The 19,563-nt window shown below is 46.4% G+C and overlaps 1 protein-coding gene across 5 annotated transcripts in view; it reads left to right on the top strand.

Moving 5' to 3' along the window:
- The window catches only part of LOC131663645 (septin-7), a 36,648-nt gene that overhangs the window by 8,275 nt on the left and 8,810 nt on the right, over nt 1-19,563 (top strand). For 4 of the 5 annotated variants that reach the window (XM_058934149.1, XM_058934152.1, XM_058934151.1 and 1 more), the window contains one exon: nt 18,645-19,080. In XM_058934149.1, the coding sequence (XP_058790132.1) occupies nt 18,645-19,080 (436 nt within the window). Of the gene's footprint in view, nt 1-3,256; nt 3,623-7,844; nt 8,332-18,644; nt 19,081-19,563 lie in introns of those variants that run through there. The other variant, XM_058934148.1, reaches the window with a different exon arrangement.

The raw sequence follows: 19,563 nt of genomic DNA, 5'->3' as shown, positions 1-19,563 counted from the left end.
ATTGTGTGTCGATAGAGCCATAAATTTGCTTGGCTCCGGGTGTACACGCGGAGAGCTTTTCGCGCCGGGTCAGTCGATTTTCAACGTTTTTCCAAATTGCGCGTTGTTTAAGCAACGCGCAATGAAAGCCACTTTTGCGGCTTGATCGCCGGCTAATTGACGCCGTACCGGCCAATCTTATCGTTCGCTTTTGTGCGCGGCGCCGCGCGCGCTTTATTATGCACTTCTAGCGATGCTATCGCTGAAAAAGAAAACTCGGACATACTTTGATTACGATCGTCCGGCACGCGCACTCAGCGCGCGCGCGGGAGTTTTTCAGAATTTTTTTTTTTTGTTCCTCGATCGCTTGGAATGATTTTTTATTCTACGTTTCGGTTTTGATCAGACACAACGAGTTATTCATTTTCTTTTTCGGATACAAGTTTTATACGCACCATTGCCAAGTGAAAATTCATTGAAAGGTATTTCTTTTTGCAAAGATAAATTCACCGCAGGCCATCAGTTTGCCGTTCATCAAATAAGAATTAGTTTCACAAATTCTATTAGCCACACGGTATCCTTCAAATAGAAACGGCGTCAGGCAATTCACTTTGATCCTTGGAATGTCCATGGTACAGCGTAGCTCCGATAAATCAAGTGCTATCGCATACGCTCGCGCTCAAGAAAATCCTATTTACTGGACTACTCGCATATAAATTCGCAAAGTCTCGCGGGAAGAAGGAGGATACGCAATAACTCTCGGGTGGTGGGAGTTGATTTTCGAAATTGTGTATCCAGTCCACGTATCTCGATCTACCCTCGATGAAAAAGACATGTATTTTTACATAGTTAAGCGGGGGAGCTACAGTCGATCAAGTTGTTTAAAGTTTTTAAATCGAATCTCCTGTACAGAACGCTCTCGCTCGCACTCACAGATGGGCCAACTTTGTCCGAGTACACGTCTCTCGTCGAAAATTTACCTACTCTGCGCTCTGGACTTTTTCCTATCAAATAACCCACCTTTTGCAGCGCACTACTCTCGCAAATAAAATTCGCACTGCAATCGATATTTTTATTCAGCAGAATATTACTGGAGGCTTATCTGTCCGTAGGCGTGTTGTGTTATCCGCCTGCGTAACTATTATTATCGAAAGAGAGCGCAATTATGTCACGCGGAATTTTCGTAGCGTGCGACCATCGCGTTGCTTGATCATCGCTCCGCTAATTCTTTTTATATTGTCCTTTTTTTTTCATTGTTATCGGCTTTGCCGCGAACGCGTCTAGCGGCAATAGCGCACCTGCCTTTCCAAAAATGACAGCGCTGTTTCTGCTTCTCGTTACACATATTGCGCTGGACAAGGGATTTTACAGAAAATTCTAAATCCATTTCCGAGATTTGTCCATGAATCTAAGCTATTAATTTTCTTTTTCTGCTTTTCAAAGTGACTTCCCGTGCACTGCACCGTTTGTCAAAGGATCTATGAAATTCATGCGACACGAGCGCAGGCCAAGATGGAAAAAATTGCGCGGTACGGTTAAAGGCAGTTTCGCTTTTCGGAACGCACTGAAACTCAAGCGTTTATTATGCAAGGATCTTAAAAGGAATCTAAGTGCCTTAGTAGAAACCAGTCAGTGAATAATCGAAATGTGAAATGTAGCTCTCAAAAAAAAAAAAAAAAAATAAGCGCACTTACTGCCAAACTCGAAGTGGCTAAGTACTAAAAAGCGTGCGATATATTCAAATTACCGAAACGACAATGCGTTAGAAACAATCGGACAAATAACAGTGCTATCAACTAGTTATTCTCTGCCAGTATAACATTCCTTAACTGCGCGTGGAGTGCGGTATGGCTTTGGCGTCTGAGTGTTAATGTGGCATAAATCAGCGGCACTAGCAGCCCCTAGTATGGCTGAAAAAGATGTATGTATATGGTGGCCCAGCAGGCAACTCTGCAGATGGCTCCCCGCTCCTCTATAAGCACACTTTTAAGCATACGCTGAGCGCGCTCCGTGCTCGGCTGGTCAATCTATTTCATCGCGAAAATCCGAACGAGCTTGTTTTTGCTTTTCTCGTTATCAATCGTGCGCCAGCAATGAGCCCATGTGGCTTCCTCGGCACGTACGTACGTGTGTTTCACGTACTACCGTTGTGGAGGAAAAATATGCCGGGGAAAAAGATCAAGGAGCGTCTACTATTTTGTCTGCGTCGACGGTCACGCAAACTTCTCAAAAGTTGCCAAAACTCATCGATACTCCAATTATAACTGGTACACTTTCCCGGGATATCTCCGTAAATTGCGTTAGATTGCAATTTATCTTTGAAAACTCCAAAATAAACTTGAAATTCTAACTCGTGAGCATTGATTCAAGAAAAATAACTTCCAGACATGCGTTTATATATTGCACACAGCAAAAATCGTAGCGATACAAAATAAAAAAAGACTAGACCGTGCGCCAGCGTCAACGATATTGTATCGCATCACTAAATATACAGGCGACAGGTTTCTGATTGAATGGAAGTTTATTTTGGAGCACCTTCGTCGTTTCAGGCTCGGATCTTGTCGCGACGACAGCCTCGTTAAAATATTGCTGGCTACTTATGGTTACGAGCATCGACGACATTACATTGTCAAGTAGCTAATGCGTCCGGCGACCGATGTTTATGACTCGTTTCTGAATAATCGCTTTTCAATTACAACTAACGAGTTTAGAATCTGGTCGTTGACGAACAACCAAACGCTGACTTATATCTGCGATCGAGATATTATTGATAGCGACAAAGCGCCAGCAATTACGGGAGTGCCTTAGACGTAAATTGCAAGAGCACCTACGGAAAAGTAACACCAGAATATTATTACAATGGCCAGTGCTTCACCGACGACACATTACGCACACATCACGTATACAGCCGAAAAGTGAGAGCGAGAAACGAAGCAGCGAGCCAGCAACCCTCGCCCATGTCACGCACCTTGTGTCAAAAATTTTCCCCTGCGTGCGCAAAGTTCAGCGTGGTTCGTTTATGCACACACAGCTATTTATTGGAGTGTGTTTATGTTTTGTGTGTGTGTGTGTGTGTGTGTGTGTGTGTGTGTGTGTGTGTGTGTGTGTGTGTGTGTGTGTGTGTGTGTGTGTGTGTGTGTGTGTGTGTGTGTGTGTGTGTGAATCGGGGGTTCACCCCCACCCTAACAGCGCGTCTGCAGCTGCGTCAGGCGTGGTCGGCGTGGAAGGAGAGAGAAAGAGAGAGAGATACTATAGCGGCTTCGCCGCGCCAGTGTCTGCCAGTGTGCGCTAGTGTCTCGCCGACGCCAGTCGTCTTCCACCATTACCGCAGCGTATTATATTAAAAAGCAAAGCCGCCACCGACGCCGCCACTGCCGCCACCGCGTTGCTTCGTGAAGAATAAAAAAAACCGTTACGCTGCTGAATTTGTGTGTGCGAGTGTGTGCGTGTGTGCAAGATCAACGATGCGGCACCGCGTGTGAGATCTTTCAAAAAGTGAAATTCTATTGTGTGTGTGCTCGATAAAAGTGTCATTCCATTACATACAGTGTCCTGCCGCCGCTGCAAAAAGAGTAAACAAAGCCAGTGTTGCTTTCATTTTTTTTAACAACGATCGATAGCAAGGATACTCGCCGGGGCTTTGGTACGTATAGTACAACACGTACTTCGCTTTCTCTCTTTCTCTCCTGAGTTAGTGGTATAAAACCCCCTCGAAAAGGAGAGAGAGAGAAAGAGAGAGGGAGAGAGAAAGTGCCGCAGACCTAACCTTACTTATGAGCAGAGAGCACACGACTTGTGTCCGTGTGCACAGAAAGAGAAAAAAGAAATGTTTATTATCTATTCGACATTTTATTGATGGAAAATTAGAGACAACTTCATTGAGATTGATTACATTTTAATTGGACTAAGAACTGGCCAACGCACGTTTGTTTTACGAGAAAAAGTGAGAGTGCTCGTCAAACATATATAACAAAGTGCCAGTCATTGATGCTTTTGTTAGAACTGCGTTCGTCTCTCTCTTTGATTGTGGTGTAGGTGATAAATTACTATACTTGCATCTCTGTGTGGCTAACGAGTTGCCTGCTACACGCTTGGTTTGCCGTTGATTGCTTGATCAACACTTCGAAAGTGTGTGCAATTAAAATGCAACTGAATGCAAGTTCAGTGCACTGACATACAGTGTTTACACAGATGTATATGATTTGTTGTTGATAGTTAATGCAGTTAATTGTTTTTTCCGTGTACGCAGATGCGAGTATTTCTCCCGGTAGAAATGTCTATTCTAAACGAAAAAAATACCTGGCTTGAGAAACTCAATATAAGTAGATAAAAAAATACAATCTTCATATTGATCAATGTAAATATCATAAAGATACATTTACACGTGAATCATTTTCAATAGTAATCTTGTTTATTCTGACAGACAGTATCGTTTCTGAGCAGATAGAACCAATATAATGAAAAAATACAGTCACAACTGTAATCAATATTAGGCCGTCCGCATTCTCTTTCGATGATGTTTTCCACAGAGCATTATTTTCATTAAAGTTCCACACAGTCACAAAATTAAAATTTCCGGAACTATCGCTCATTTATGCAGATTTACGCAGGCGTATACAATGCCCTTTATTCGTCATTTATGCGACTTTGTAAATAATGTGTTAATCTGTGATACCGCGGGTAATGTACTCGTATTGCATATTTTAGTCGCGTTTTTATTGCCGTATTCTGAATTTTAGAGTAACCTCGGAATAAAGAGAGCGATGCGTTTTATTTGAACTTAGCAACGAATAGATTTTAACGAGGCGTGCTTATTATTCTTTTCTGCATATCTTTCAATTAAAACGCCCGGGATAGCTCCTTAAGTCACCATACATCACGTAACATCGGTCTTTTATATAGCCAAGTATAAAGTCAGTACAGCGCACACATGTGGATCTTTGGCGCGTCTCTCGCGCGTCGGCATGAAAAGTCTTGGAAAGCTGAGCGAGAGCGCGCGATAAGGTCATTCGTTCCGCGATGATACAAAGCACACACGGCATGGAAACTGGTTCAGCATAGCAGCTTCTCAATCGCGCGTTTCCAAGGCCCTTTATCGCGCTCGCGTTTCTTGGATCTTAGTCGCGGTTCATATTGTTGTGAAATTCACTAGTACAGCACACTAATGGATCGGCCCTTCTTTTTTCTTTTTCTTTTCTGCCAAATGCTTCTGGAGCAGCGCGACTATCTCATCATTCTTGACCTAAAAGTCTGTTGCTTGTTTGCCACGACTGTTTTTTTTTCTTTTACGCTTTCTAAAAATAATGCCCGAAAAATACTTAGCGGCACGAAATTTCGCGAAGGGACTCGTAAACAAAACGCGAGGGAACGAGAGAGAGAATAGGGACCGGTTGAGGAGTCGCCTACGCGAGCACACACTCACAAAACGCCACTCCCCCCTCCCCCCTACGCACACGCACATGCACGCGCAGACCTTTCGTTCTGGGCCGGTTATATTTAGTATAGATGGGTTTATAACGCTTTTGGGTCCTCTTTCTCGCGAGAGAAGGCGTGTTACTTCTCGGAACGAGAGTAGCTCGGAAAGTCACGTGCGGCGTTGGGATTTTTGGACGACTTTGGCTCTATAGTGTGTTATTTTAGAGAAATGGGACCGCAAGTACATACGCGTTTGAGACTATACTTTGGAAAACGACGAGTTGGCAGGTTTGATTGAATTTGTTTGAAAAGATACTAGGCTTTTCCGAAAGGTTATTAACGTAAATATTTTGGCTTGTGTTTTAAAAATGTTAATAGCGGATATTACTTTTTACGAATGACAAGCTTCAAAGACTGTATCGGTTAAATAAACGTCGTTAACTGATATTGGCGTATCTTTCAATTGTATACGTCTTCTCGATAGTATTGGATAAAATTGAGTTCCCGTAGAATCCTAACCAAATATTTTCCAATGAGACCATTAATCAAGCACAGCCGGGCATATTCCGTAATCGTCGTGGCAGCTACTTCCAGTGAATCCGTTCTCTTGGTAGATCTATCAAAGAAGCTCATTATTCAAACTGCAGCGCGCTGCCTAGAATGGAATCGTGTGTGCAGTCAATCGCCGATGAGTATAGTTTTTTCATACAGGGGGATTTTAGTAGAAGCGAAAAGTTTTCTCTCTCCAGCGCTCGCTACAGAAAATCTGTGTGCAGTTAGGAATGTGTATGCGCGGGGGTCTCGTCAAATTGTCCTCTTTTTTTTCAGCTTCCCCGTGTGCCGCCTCTCATTCGCTTGCTCTATGTGTGTCACCACTGGCTTTTGCTGACTTTTGTTTTGTTTTTTTTTTATTTTTCTTCCGTCGTCCGTAAATGTTTCACAGAAAGTGTTCATGGTTACTTGGGGAAAAGTTTGGTCACTTCATTGTCTGATAAAAATTAATTTTCTTTTGTTCGAGTTATTATTTGCAATAATAGTTTATTCAGTAAAATCTCCGGTATTAGAAAGTATAGTTTCCTCGGAATAATCTTTGAAAAGTGCAATAAAGCTTGCTGGTTTGCATTACGAAAGAAATGCATAAAATCTCAGTCTTGCAAATTTTCAGCTTGTGAAGAAACTCGCAATTTTCGAATGTTTCAAAGAAAAAAAAAGAACTAGCCTCGGTCAAAAACTACACGTTCGCATTCCGGGCAGATTTTTCATGCATTAACTGAGTTCTTTCCTTTTTTGTCTTTTGAGAGAGAGAGAGAGAGAGAGAGAGAGAGAGAGAGAGAGAGCGAGAGAGAGAGTTAATTGCTGGCAGCAACGGCACGACATAAAAGCTTACGCGCACGCTCGCGGAATGATAACTTGTATTATGAGAAATAAAACAAGTCGTATGGCGTGCCCCGTCATGGTTCGATCCGCGCATGCGCGTGAAAAAAAAATCAAAATTACTATAATCTCGCAGGCTATATTGTACTGGTAAACAAACGTGTTGAACGTCTCGTCGGTAAATTTGCATTAGCATCATGGCAATCAAAGCCATAGTCGTCCCTTGCTGTCATACAGCCAATTATTCGATCCCCGTCTCTCTCGAACGCGCTTGCACGTACACGTCGCTCTCCTTTTTTTCACTCTCTCGTTTGTACGGAGAATCCTTATAATTGCGTCTAGTCGGAAAACGATTAGTTGGATCGATGAGTATCATTTACGTTCGGTCTCTCTCAAATCGGTGCGGTGGTTATAAACGTGAAAATTGTGCAGCGCGCCTTCTTCAAACTTTCGTAAAAACGTGTTTTCCTTCCCATGTGCGCGAGGCTGCTGCTCGATCTAGATTGTCGTTCGTCGTGCTTCTGCTGATACGTCTAAATCACTCACATGCAAAAGTTAAACGGCAGATGTATACGCATCGCTTATATAAATATTTATAGCCTGATTTCAGTGATTTGAATTCGGTGGTTGTTTGCGATTGCATTTATACGGAAATGATATATGATCAGTGATGGAAATACGATCGAAAACATTTACCGTTTGTATGCTGATTGCTTTCGATTAATATTTCATTTATCCCTTCGCAGTTGTTCGTTTTTATTTTATTTCACTTTTGATTGCTACGAAAGCATATTTGAAATTGAAAAATGAATATCATTGGAAAATAAGTAAAAATAAAGTTCGCGCAAACATTGATCAATATGAAGGCTACTTCGACTTTCAAATGTAAGAAACTCAATTTGTAAGAGCACTGCGAAATTACTGCAGCATCTAATCAAACATTCAAAATCGAATTTTGGTCGAGCTGAAATTGAGTCAACTGGCAAAATGTGCAAACGCAATTTCTACAAAAAATCAAGCTTCTCAAACTTGTGTTTATCGACAATTGTATGAACGAATCGAATCTCTCTGCACAGAAATGCCAAAGATTTGCTAAAGCCACCACCGAGCCGCAAAATTCATCGCTAAAAACAACCTCGCACATCCAGTTTGAGCGCGATGTCGTCGACATCGGAGAGCCAACAGAACGGCACGGCAAACGGCCTGAAAACAACGACACTATCCAGTTTATCATCAAGTTCAACGCTGAGTTCAGCTCGCACGACAACCAATTCGTCGTTCCTCTACAGTACCAGCAATTCGCTGCTGACTCGAACGGTCACCGCCGCTGCCGCCGACAAAGCCGTCGCAGCGTTGGGTAGACAAGTGCCACCGCCGACGTTACCCAAATACACTTCTAGCTTCAATGCCGGAAGTAATGGCACGACCAACAGCGCTAGCAACGATCGTTTCAGCAAAGATCGCGAGGGTGGCGGTAGTTACAGGTTGACTAGCCTTGACAGGCTTGCGCACAGACAGAGAATGATGGACGCTGAATCCAAGCAGAACGGTGATGTCACATCGGTAAGTTTGTAATCGTCGAAGTTTGTTTCTTCTCGCCAAGCCTGTGAAGAGAGAGAGAGAGAGAGAGAGAGAGAGAGAGAGACGCAAATATTTCTGCGCGGTACACACTCCAGAACCTTGTGCAGGCGGACGTGACGGGTCTCTTTACTCGGCGTGTTCTGCCACGAGGGAGGCGAGGGCTGCATTGTAACGAGAGTACATGTTTTCCTTACTCGCTAGAGCGACAACGAGCTGCGTTTTATAGTTTTGTTTTTTTTTTAAAGGCACCTTGGCTCGCGTTAAGTCATTCGAAGAGGCAAACGCGTGTACTCCGCTGCTTGCTTTTTAGTGACTAATGCGCGCTGCGATATTTTAGCATGCGGGCCTTTTACGAGCACGCCGAAAGAACGCCGTTTACTACTCTTTTCGCCGAAAGTGTCGCGTTTTAATTTCGAGATGAAATTGCTTTTATTGCCCCCCCCCCCCCCCGTTTTTATCTCCTCGAGATCTTTCGGCCATTTTTGGGCCATTTTTGTAAAGTAGACTTTTTGAACTAAATCGGTCGTGAACCGAAACTACGAAAATAAGCCCTCGAGTGACTCGCTCGCTCATTAAGCTTCACGATAAAAATCTCAACGCGCGCGACACGCCAATGAAAACGTTCTATTCTCGCACACGCAACAGCTCCGTGCAACAGTTATTTATAAAAAAGAAGCACTTGCCGACGTATAAAAGTCTCTCTCTTTCTCGTCTTGGAAATAGAACACGTCGGATTCTGGGTGTCGGACGAATTTTTACGTAGAGCTGCTCGGCTCGCGCGCCGCGTGCCGCCATTGATCTTGTCGGCGATTGGAGGATCGGCGAAAGTGAGCGCGGCCAGAGAGAGCTACGACATTTTTCTCCCCCGCGCCCACTGCGCCGTCCATTATCGCGCGGGAATGGGGCGAACGATAACGCGAGCTCTCCTTCTCGGGATGCTCGAAGAGGCGTGTGTTGTCGTCGAACGTCAACACTCGCGCTCTTGTCGTTGTCTTATTAACGCGCCGAGAGATGAGCTTACTTCTGTTTGGAACAGCGAGGAGCAACGTAGCCCCCTTATACATGTACTCGGTTGAATAAAAGGGGGAATGAGACACGAAGCGCAATCAGCGATCGCGCATACAAGATAGATGAAAGAGAGGCAGTATTTAGAGACGAGTCGGCTTGTTATTCGGGAGGAGGGTGGCTCTACAAATTGGCTAGAACACGATGTTGGGAGTTATACGAAGGTACAAGTGACGATATATATGCCTTATAAATAGTACTCCTTGTTTTTCGAGCGACAAATTGTCGAGGGTGATCTTCCAAAGCTGCATTTTCCTATGAGACTCGATGGAGTTTAAGATATACTATATTTCCGGAGAAACCTTGTGACACAGCGCCCAGAAACAGCCAAGCCCACGGAAAACCAAGTGTAGGACACTTGGGCCCCCCGCCGCACTCTTTGCCAGTTCTCCGCGGGCACAACCTGCTAATCTTTACGGTAGCGCGCGATACGCGGCCCCCGAAGAAAGAACCCCAACGTAGGTACAGCCTCACCCTTATTCGTCGTGTTTCCACTTGCCGAAGCCTTTTGTTTTCGCAGCCACGCGCTCGCTCGCGGCTTCATTCAACGAACGTGCCTCGGTTTTTTTTTTCTTTTTTTTTCTTTTTTTCTTCTCAATGCGGCTTTTTGGTCTCGAGCCGCCGCTGCACTTTGAGATTCACTCGGCCGACCGAGGCAAAGATATGCTCTGAGAGTTTCGTTGCCTGTGGATTTCCGGCGAGTGTTTTAGACGCTTGGATAAACTGCTTCGCATATACGCGACTCCGCGTAGAAACGAGCGTTATTCACTGGCTTTCAAGTTCGTTTTAAATTAAAAAAGAAGCGCAAAATTCAAATGAAATATAGTTTTTCCTCTTGTGCGCTTTTAATTCGGCAATGTGGGAGCTGCACCTGAAGGCCTTATTCCCGGAGCTTTATAGCCTCGCAGCTGCAATTCACCCCAACGGACAAAAGAATGGAGGCCACATAGGGAACGCCGAAATTTCGCAGCCAGCAGCAAATCGATATAATCAAAGAGGGGGTAAAGAAGAGGCCAGCCAGTATGACTCCCTTTTTCGGCCAAGAAAATGAGAGTCACTGCCCGAAGGCCTCGTACAGTCGCATCCCCGTTGATTTTTTTGCGACGCTGCCACCCTCGCAATCGAAAAATCCATCATGACTCGTGCTCGAGGGGAAAAGTTTTTCGCCAATGACCCTGTGTTGTACGACACGTTGAATCGTTCATATTTGCGGAAAAACGTGCAGTGCCGAAATGAAATATAAGAAGAGGGAATACAGGCACTGCTTCTTGTTAATTGGTTTTTATTGCGAGCGCACAGACTCGGTGGTTCGAGTAATTTTTAATTAAATTGCGTCGAGCTAAAAGTCACGCAGATTTTTCTTGCGCCAATATTTGTTTCGTCGCTGTCTCCCCCGTTCTCCCGTTCTTTTTTGCGCGCGCAATTACGCCGAGTAACGATGTTAATTATTTTCAATTCGAGGTTTTCCTTGCATGAATTAAAGGAAAACGTGAAATGCTTGTACGTGGAGTAAGCCGTAAAAAGTGCATCATTTAACGCAGTGTACGAGCTTTAACGCGGAGACTTTGTACGAGAGTGCCAGGCCTGATGATTTTCATAAAGCTCAACTCGAAAATAATACAACCGCAGCATCGCCAACAGCTCGCGCACAGAGCCTTGTACGTCAAGCCGAAAAGCAATTTTGCCGAGTTCGCGAGAGACGGAAGCAGTTAGTTCGCCGCGCTGGGTACCATTATTAATTTGATACGGCGTACTGACAGAAGTCGAGAGAGAGAGAAAATCATTTTACGAGCAGCGCTTCATATAATTTACTCTGGAAGCATTATGATAGCCCTGCTAATTGGAAATATTACACAACCGAGATCCAGGCCAAAGACAATGATTCGCGATCCAGCGCAGATGTACAATTGCGATAAATTTGTTTGCGGGCCAAAGCGCAGATTGCGCAATAAGCGTCTCCGCGATGCTTGCGCTTCCGCAGAGAGAAAAAGGGAAAAACATAATCCACGGGAGCGAGTATCAAGTTCTCCGCGCGCGCAAACATCGTCGTGCGCCTCGTGGCTCGGCCGACGCATTTTACTCCCATTCCGCCGCGAGAGCAGCTCTTTCCTATTTGACGCGCTAGAGCGCGAGCTGGATTTCGCGCAATTGTGCCGTAGCCGCGCGCGTCCCGATAGCCAGCATCGCTCGTTCGCGGGCTACTTCTGTAAATTCGCGCGCGGCTAGCGATTGTCAGTCGCGAGTGCTCCCTCCGCTCGGTACCGCGCACAACAGCCCCATTGTGCCGCGGCAGATAGCTCGGCTCGGCCGAGCGCAGCGACAGCAGCGGCCGAAATAATTTTTGCCTCGCGGCGCACATAATTCCGTCGCTCGCGACGAGTACAATTTGGCGCCGCTGCAAATTCCGTCGGACAGTTCGTTCGGCGAAAATTATGACCCCATTAAAGCGCGCGCGGCTATCGCGTCATTCTAATCCACAGGTAGCGTATCTCTCAGAAAGCTCCCGACTGTGCTGGACGACGAGCGTCCGCGGCAAGGACCGTTATCCTCTCCCGAGGGGAATCCGTTTTTACGAGCCATTACAATAACGCTTATTGCGCCCATCTGCAAGTCCCTTCGCTGCGCTCGACGGATGGCCAGGGCTTATGTATTTTTGCGCGAGATCCTTCGACGATACGCGAGAGCGAGCTGATTTCATTACGGGCGCGACGTCTTACGCTCGGTCTCGTTTCTCGAGAATCAAATTTAATGCGATCGCGCTGCTGTTTTCTCGCGACACAGTAATCCTCAAAGCGGATCAAGTTCATTACGAGGGGCTTTCTCCCGCAGTCACGTAGACGCGCGCTAAACAAAATGATTAACCGTTAATTGCCGGCGCACAGTTCAGCTTTGACTCTTGGGCGGGCGTTAATCATCCAGTCGTAAGGAAATCCGCCGTGGCACCTAGCTAGCGCGCGCGCGCGCAGCCGCTAACAATGGGAAGCGCGGCGAAAGCGTCAATTTGATTTGAGCTTGGGCTCGCGTATCCGCGGACAAATCAAGCTGCCCCATGCGGGCCCGTTCGCGCACGCACTCGCTTTCTTTCTTTCTTTTTTTTCCACTTGCGGGCGACGGAGCTTTCGCGCTCACGTTACTCGACTGCTCTGACCTGAAACTCGAAAGGCAACGTCTTGGGGAGCGCACGCTGGGCCGGGATGCACGTACTCGCGATGCCTTATCGCAAAAGTGCATGTGCAGGCTTTATCGATCGCCCCCCCCCCTCTCTTTCTCTCTGTCTCTCCGACAGTGTAGGAACATTTCCTACGCCGGTTTTATGGATCGGCAAACTCTACCACCCCAGCGTTGTTTATACCGCCTACCTGATCGAGAAAGACACGTATCTCCTCATCGCCAGACACGTATATTTTTACATTGCACTTTACTCGTCGTACCGAATTGGTACCCGCGTTGTCCTCCTTTTAAAAGGGGAGTTCATTACGCGCTTGAATCGCGCGTAAGAGAGCTTTCGGGCTTAATTAGTCGGCTGAGGTCAGATGGTCTCCTCTCCTTCTTTTTTTCCGATTCATCAAGCGCGCATATAGCATCGCGTCTTTTCATTGCGGAATAAAAAAGGAACAAAAAAAAAAGGGTCAAGTCAAGCTGTGTGGCACACATATCTCGCGCGCAGCACCGACCTAGCGTCTAATTACTTCCATTATGCCAGACAATAGCGCCGCTTATTCAAGTATATATGTACTGCCCTCCAGCCAATCTCACGGTGCTAATTAATCATTTACCTAGTTCTCTGGTGTTTTCTTCTTGCCCTCGCAAAAGAAACTTTCTTACGTAACGAACGGACAATCGTAATTTTCGCGGGCTCGCGAGTAGGCATCTTTTCCTCCCGTAATTGATTTTGCTCCGCTCGTCGCGAGCACGCGCGATTTTTCGAGTAAATATCGAGAGAGAGAGAGAGAGAAATGGAACGGCCGAGAGACGGAGAGAGAAAAAAAAATAAATCTCCGACGAACAATTGCTAAAGGGAAAACAAACGGCGGACTGGCGCTCTCGCGAATCGCAAAAGCCTAAAGCAAATAAAAGGCCTTTTAGCTCGTGGGAAATCATGCCTCCGAACTTTTTTTCTCTCTCTCTCTCTCGCGTGAACAAGAGAAGAAACGGCAGAAAAAAAAAGAAAACGGATTGCCGTGGGGTGGTTCGCTACGAAAACTCGGTTCGGACGCGAGCCAGAGCACACGTCGATTCGCGACAACAGTTTTCAGCAAAAAAGTACATGTACAAGCCTTCGCGTCACCGCGCGACTGCAAAAGTAGCGAGCGGAGGACGTAGGAAATGGGATTTCCATCCTGACAGCGGATGATTATTATTTCATGTGACTTAAGCGAAGCTGTGCGAATCGATTTTTTTTATTATTAGTGAATTGATGCGGCCGGATCGTTTGAAATACATCGGCCGACCTGCTTTCCGCGCTGATAGGTGGCTTTCTGTATTGAAAGCCATATGTATTAACATCGGGACATTTTCATTGACTCTCTCGATATTCGAACGTTGATTTACATTTTTTTTGACGATCCGCGAAGAAAACAATGACCAATAGCGATTTTTTATCTGGTCTAGCTTCGTTCCAAGTGTCACTTGTCATTCGCGGAATTGGCAATCGCATCAGAGGAACGCGTTTTGTCGCAACAAAAAGAAGAAAAAAACGAAGGCTATGAAGTCGTCAGACGCGCATACTTACTTTCTTACCGGCGTCTTCGTCTCAAGCAAGTTCGATACCATCACGCTGTGTGATCGCGAGAGAGTGCAAGGACCGTGGGAATACGCACGGCATATTTATAAAGCCGTCCGACTCGACTGCAGTATGGCATCGATGAAATTTCAGTCATCGACGTGTCACTAGAGATCTCTTCTCTCGCACGTTTTCCTCCCCTTTTTTTATTTTCTGATATTCTCTCGTGTGCTGTACGTATATGCAAATTCGTGCTAGGACGGCAATGCCTAAATGTCAGTCTATCAGGAAGTCGCTTTCGCGAGAGCTTCTGCTTGAATAATGCATGTTCTACTGCGCGGCGATATTGTTTTTTTTATACTAATTAGACCTCTGCCATGAATACAGTTATTGCGACGCAGGCAGAATCGTCGGAAAAGTCAGTTTTGCGTTATATCTCGATTGAAAGTTCGACCCCTTTATTTTAACTCTCGCTCGACTTAGCGCCTGTGTCCCTTTTACGAAAATCGGCGATGCAGAATTTACAATTTTCATCAAGCGCGCTGCCGTGCATGCAAAGACAGGAAACTCTCTTGGCCCAATTTCTTTCCTTGCCGATAATTCTTGAATAGTAATCCCTTGGCTTACGAGAACGAAAACAAAAAAAAGAAAGATATTGCTAGTTATCGAAAACATTTGTTGTAATATAAAGATAACGACGATCTGTCACGAATCTCACGCGCTATTGGTAGGTAACTCGGTCTAATCGACATTTATCGGATTCCTTTAAAAGGGTGCCATTCTCGAGCTGCTCTCGCGCAATATTGCAACTTTGTATGTACTCTGATATGAGTGTCTCGATATAATTGATCTCGAATCATGACACCGTCGACCTATATACAGCTTCCTCTCTCGCCTCTGTTACCGAGCGAACAGGATTTTCCCGTGCCACGTTAACATTTCATTTCGTCGCTCAAAAAACCCATAAAGAGTCAGTTTCGCCAAAAGTTCGACAAAAGAAAGAGTCATAAGTTTCCACTGATCGAGAGCGAGACTTGGACTGAGCGGGCGTCAAGAGTGAAAGAAAGAAGTTGGCTGATGGAAAAGGGGATGTCGCTGTTGTCGACTATCTAGGCAAGTTCTGCTGCCCGTCTGATTATGTTGAATCGTTTAAAAGTTCATTTCGCTAGCCGCTCGGCATTGCACCTTTTTCACTGCCGTGGAAATTTCAAGTTCGAACACAAGCGATCGTCGCGCAATCAAGTCACGGCGGATATTCGTAAGTAACGTCATCGGATTAAGTTTACTCGAAGAATACAGTCAAAGTCATTTGAAGAATGAAAAAAGCCAGCTAGTCGAAAAATCGAAGAAAAAGCGGCCGATCGTTTCAGCTCCATTTAGCGTCGCTGACACGGTTTGCAAATTATAGCAGAGGCCTCTCGTGCCTTCTTCCCGGCATCGATAATTAATGAATGCTTAATTAACGATCGACGATGCCACGTGCACAAAACGCAGTGGCGCGCGCACAGTCAGCGTTTTATATAAACCCGGAGTGGATGCACGAGCGGCGAACAAACGATTAAATTCATCGATTAAAATTGCTCAAACATTCCCGTTTTCTCTTTCTTCCCCTTCGCGCGCGCTGGAGGTTAATCGCCGGACGAGCATTTTCCCGCGCAGTGATTTATCGCTTTTCCACAGGCGCGCGTATACACTCCTTTCGTATGGTCGCAAGCGGGCGCCGTGTCAATGAACCTTCACCATCGACGCTGAGCTGGTGCTTCGCGGCGAGATTACTCTGTCGTTGCATTTAATTGCCGAATATGCAAAGTAGTGCAATCGCGCGCGGCGATCGGATTCGCCTCGGCGCTGTAAGCAGGTGCTCCGGCGGCGTTGATAATTGCGCTAATTGCTTGTCGACCTTTCGCAGTGTCAATTCGCGCGAGCCCGGATAATCGCTCGGCCTACATTCGACAGCTTTGCCTTTTGATTCGTCCGAGCGCGCAAGCTCGGCAGGGCTCTCGAAGATGCCGCAATGTCTCGATTGAATTCCACTCGTTTTGGAGAGACTCGCAATTTTCGGGAGGACGAGGCGTTATACACTCACCCGGAGTCTCTCTGGTTGCGTGATCAGGGCCTCGACGTTGCCTGCCTGCGCCAAGCGAGCGAGATCGAGCGGCTTTTATATGACGGAAGCGACTTTCGTCCAATTTGTATTCCGCCACGAATACATCCGCGCGCGTGTCTGCGAGCGACACGTTCGCTGCCGCGGCCCTTTGTCTATTTATCCGCGCGTATGGCTGTCTTAACGATTATGCCGTCTGATAGAGGCGGCCTCTCCAGATGCGAGCTTCAGATTGGAGACGCGTCGAGGCACACTGCGCGCGTTTGTGTTGCGACCGAGTGTGCTCTTTGTATGCCGCGGAGTTCTTTTTCTTTTGAGCGAGTGCTCGCTGGAAAATGATTGTCGAGTAGCGCGCACGACGAAGATTTTTCTATTGTTCGGAGGCGCCTTCACTCGATGCGAAATGAATGTTATTTGAAACTTGTTGCTCCGATGAGAGAATCTGCTTGTCTCGTACGCTCTTGAGCTTCCGCACGAGAGTTGCACGTAAGCTCGCGATTTCTCTTTTTGGAATTTTCAACTAGCGCCACTTTTGTCGATTTTCGACCGCAAACGAATATATCGCGTGGCCGAAATAAAAAGCCTGTACAACGATGGCCCACAAGCATTTTTAATTGTACGTACCGCTGCAGCTACGTGCATCCATATACGTAAAACAAACACCATTATTACTCCGAACTGCACCCTAACAAAAAATTATCCCTGCTCGCGCTAGAGTCATTCTTTATGCGTTAGTTTATTCGTCTGCACATCTTATCCAATGCTGCAGCATCACAGAAGCACGAGCGAGTGAGCGAGAGAGAAAGAGAGAGGCGGAGACGCATCAACTCTCATCAACTGCTTGCGCGCGCGACAGAGCGTACATTGGCTCTCTCGCTCTCTATCTCTCTCTGCGAATTAAAAACAAACTGCTGCTGTTGCGAACCGTATGTGATTCGTAAAACATCGCTTCTCTCATTTTTATGTTGCTCTTATTCCGATTGTTTCGTACGCTTCACAATTGCCACGTGCAGAAGTACATTCAAATTTTCTTTCGCTCGCTCGCAATTTCATTTCACCGTGGCGGCTTTGTTGTCACAAGCACACCACCAATTTGCGACAATCAAAAAGTTGTATCCAGCAAGAGCGAGAGGGCAATTGCACTCCAAAGGCCATTCTTCCTCAATCCCGTTCAATTTCGCGAGCTCTATCGTCGGACGCGCGCTGGCTAACGGGGTTAGAAAAACGAAGTTACAAAGAGTGAGAGAGGAAAATGCAGTTGCCAGGTGCTCCCTCGCTTATCTCCGGGGCGCGCAATGAAATTTACCTGCGCCGCGCACAAAAGGTGTCGGGGGATGGGCAAGCCGCACGGAGGGTTTCGACGCACAACGCGGTCAAAGTTTCACGCTCCCGCGGGCATACGACGGTCCGTCCCCATTAACGTCGTCATCGTGCGCGAATGCGTGGAGGGGGAGGGGGGGAGGGGGCGAGGAGGTAGCATTGTTTATCGACTGCCAAGCAGAGCGAGAAAGGAAAACGCCATTGATTGCACGCCACGGCGAGGAAGATGAGAATAGTGCGGGCCCATCGACCCGCGAAAATATGAAGCGCTGCACGCGCATGCGGCGCGTCGTCGCATGGCGGTGCATTGTCTCACGATTTTTAACGGCGCACCGCGAGGCGAGGACGGACGTCGCTTGACGGCCTCTTGACGCGGAACTTCCTGCGGACGGAACTTCTTCGTGCTCGCGCGATAAAAGCGACACAGACCTCTTATACGCACACGGACGCAACGCTGCTGCCATATCGATATTTGTCTTCTATCTTTTTACGACGCTGCCAGTGACTGTAGTTACGTCGTGTTTTTTTTCTTTTGGGGAGGGCGGAGGGAGGCAGAGCTTTTCTCACTGCACGATTTCGCGTGTTTGAATATTTGAAGCGCGTATCGAGTCTTTCTTTGCGCAATTCTGCTGACAAGTGCAAAAAACGTACAAACGTTTTTATGCGGGCGTTACTTTGCGCAGTACGTGCGGTAGAAAAATAAATGAAAAGCCGTGTGTCACATATGTATCATTTTTATTACAAGGAAAGAATTGTTACGTTGACGTAAAGGTTAGAATGCATACGGTTCGATATTCGCGTAAAAAATGTTTGCCAAGCAGTACAACTTTTGTCAGTCTGATGAAGGTTCCTTTGAAATTGTATAGAAATGTACATGCATAGAAAAAGAAAGTAAGTTTTAGCTGGGCGGCCAAAAAAATAACTTGTTCGTTAGCCAACCACTGAAAGAATCGTCGAGAGAAAATGACACATTGCCGTATAACGCTGCTCGCAGGCGCAATTGCCATTAGTTGACTTATGTGAAATAGTATTTCAATCATCAGACTTTCGCTAATCGTAATAACTGACACATTCTTCCGGCAGATCCAAACGAAGCGCGAGTTGTTCTTCAAGGGCGACAGCGGTTCAATAACGTCGCCACCGGCGGTACCAACAGCACCATCGGTACCACCGCCACAACCACCAACGGCGCCAGCATCGAACAACGTAAGCAACAGCACTAGCATCAACAGCAACAACTCGACGACGACGATAGTGGTGCCACCGAGCGCCCCGGCAAAACCCAGACTGGCGGCTTCGCTGAGTCAGACAGACTCGTCCGAGGACAGCAACAAACGCGCCGAAAATGCCAAGGAAGCTGCTGCAAATGCCACTGGCGTTACTCTCGCGACCGCCCCGAGACCCACTATACCGACCAAACCCAAGGAACTGGATGGTTACGTTGGCTTCGCCAACTTGCCCAATCAGGTCTACAGGAAGGCTGTCAAGAAGGGTTTCGACTTCACTCTCATGGTTGTCGGTAAATGCTCTCGTATTTTTTCTAATTTTTCTCCGGAAGTTTTACACCTACCTCTTCGCACGACTGATGGAAAAACTTTGATGCATCGCATCCCAAGGTTCTTTAATATTTCAAAAAAACTTGCGCGCGCGTTGACTTACGTCCTACAAACTGTTATTCATTTTAATTTCCCTCCAAACTTCGGCTCTCTCGAGTCGTGCTTGAAATACGCGAGTTTTGCGCGCGCGCGAGAGAGAAGGAGAGGGAGAAAAGTTGTTTCTCGCTTTATTTCCTCCGCAACTACATATGCCGGATATTTATAATACCCACGCACAATGTGCGCGAAAGCCACTTGAACCGCGTTGATTGACGGGAAACCGATGAGCCGTTCTGCGAGCTGTAGCTATTCAGAACAAATGTCTGTCCAGCGAGACGTATAGCTATTTTAATAGGGAAAACGCACGTCGTCGATTCCACGACTTCTTTTTTTTGTTTATTCGCAAC

This window comes from Phymastichus coffea, unplaced genomic scaffold, assembly GCF_024137745.1.
Source record: "Phymastichus coffea isolate CEN01 unplaced genomic scaffold, Cenicafe_Pcof_1.1 PCOF00036, whole genome shotgun sequence".
Taxonomy (NCBI): Eukaryota; Metazoa; Arthropoda; class Insecta; order Hymenoptera; family Eulophidae; genus Phymastichus; species Phymastichus coffea.
Note: the sequence above shows the minus strand (reverse complement) of the source record. Positions and strands in the feature narration are given on the sequence as shown.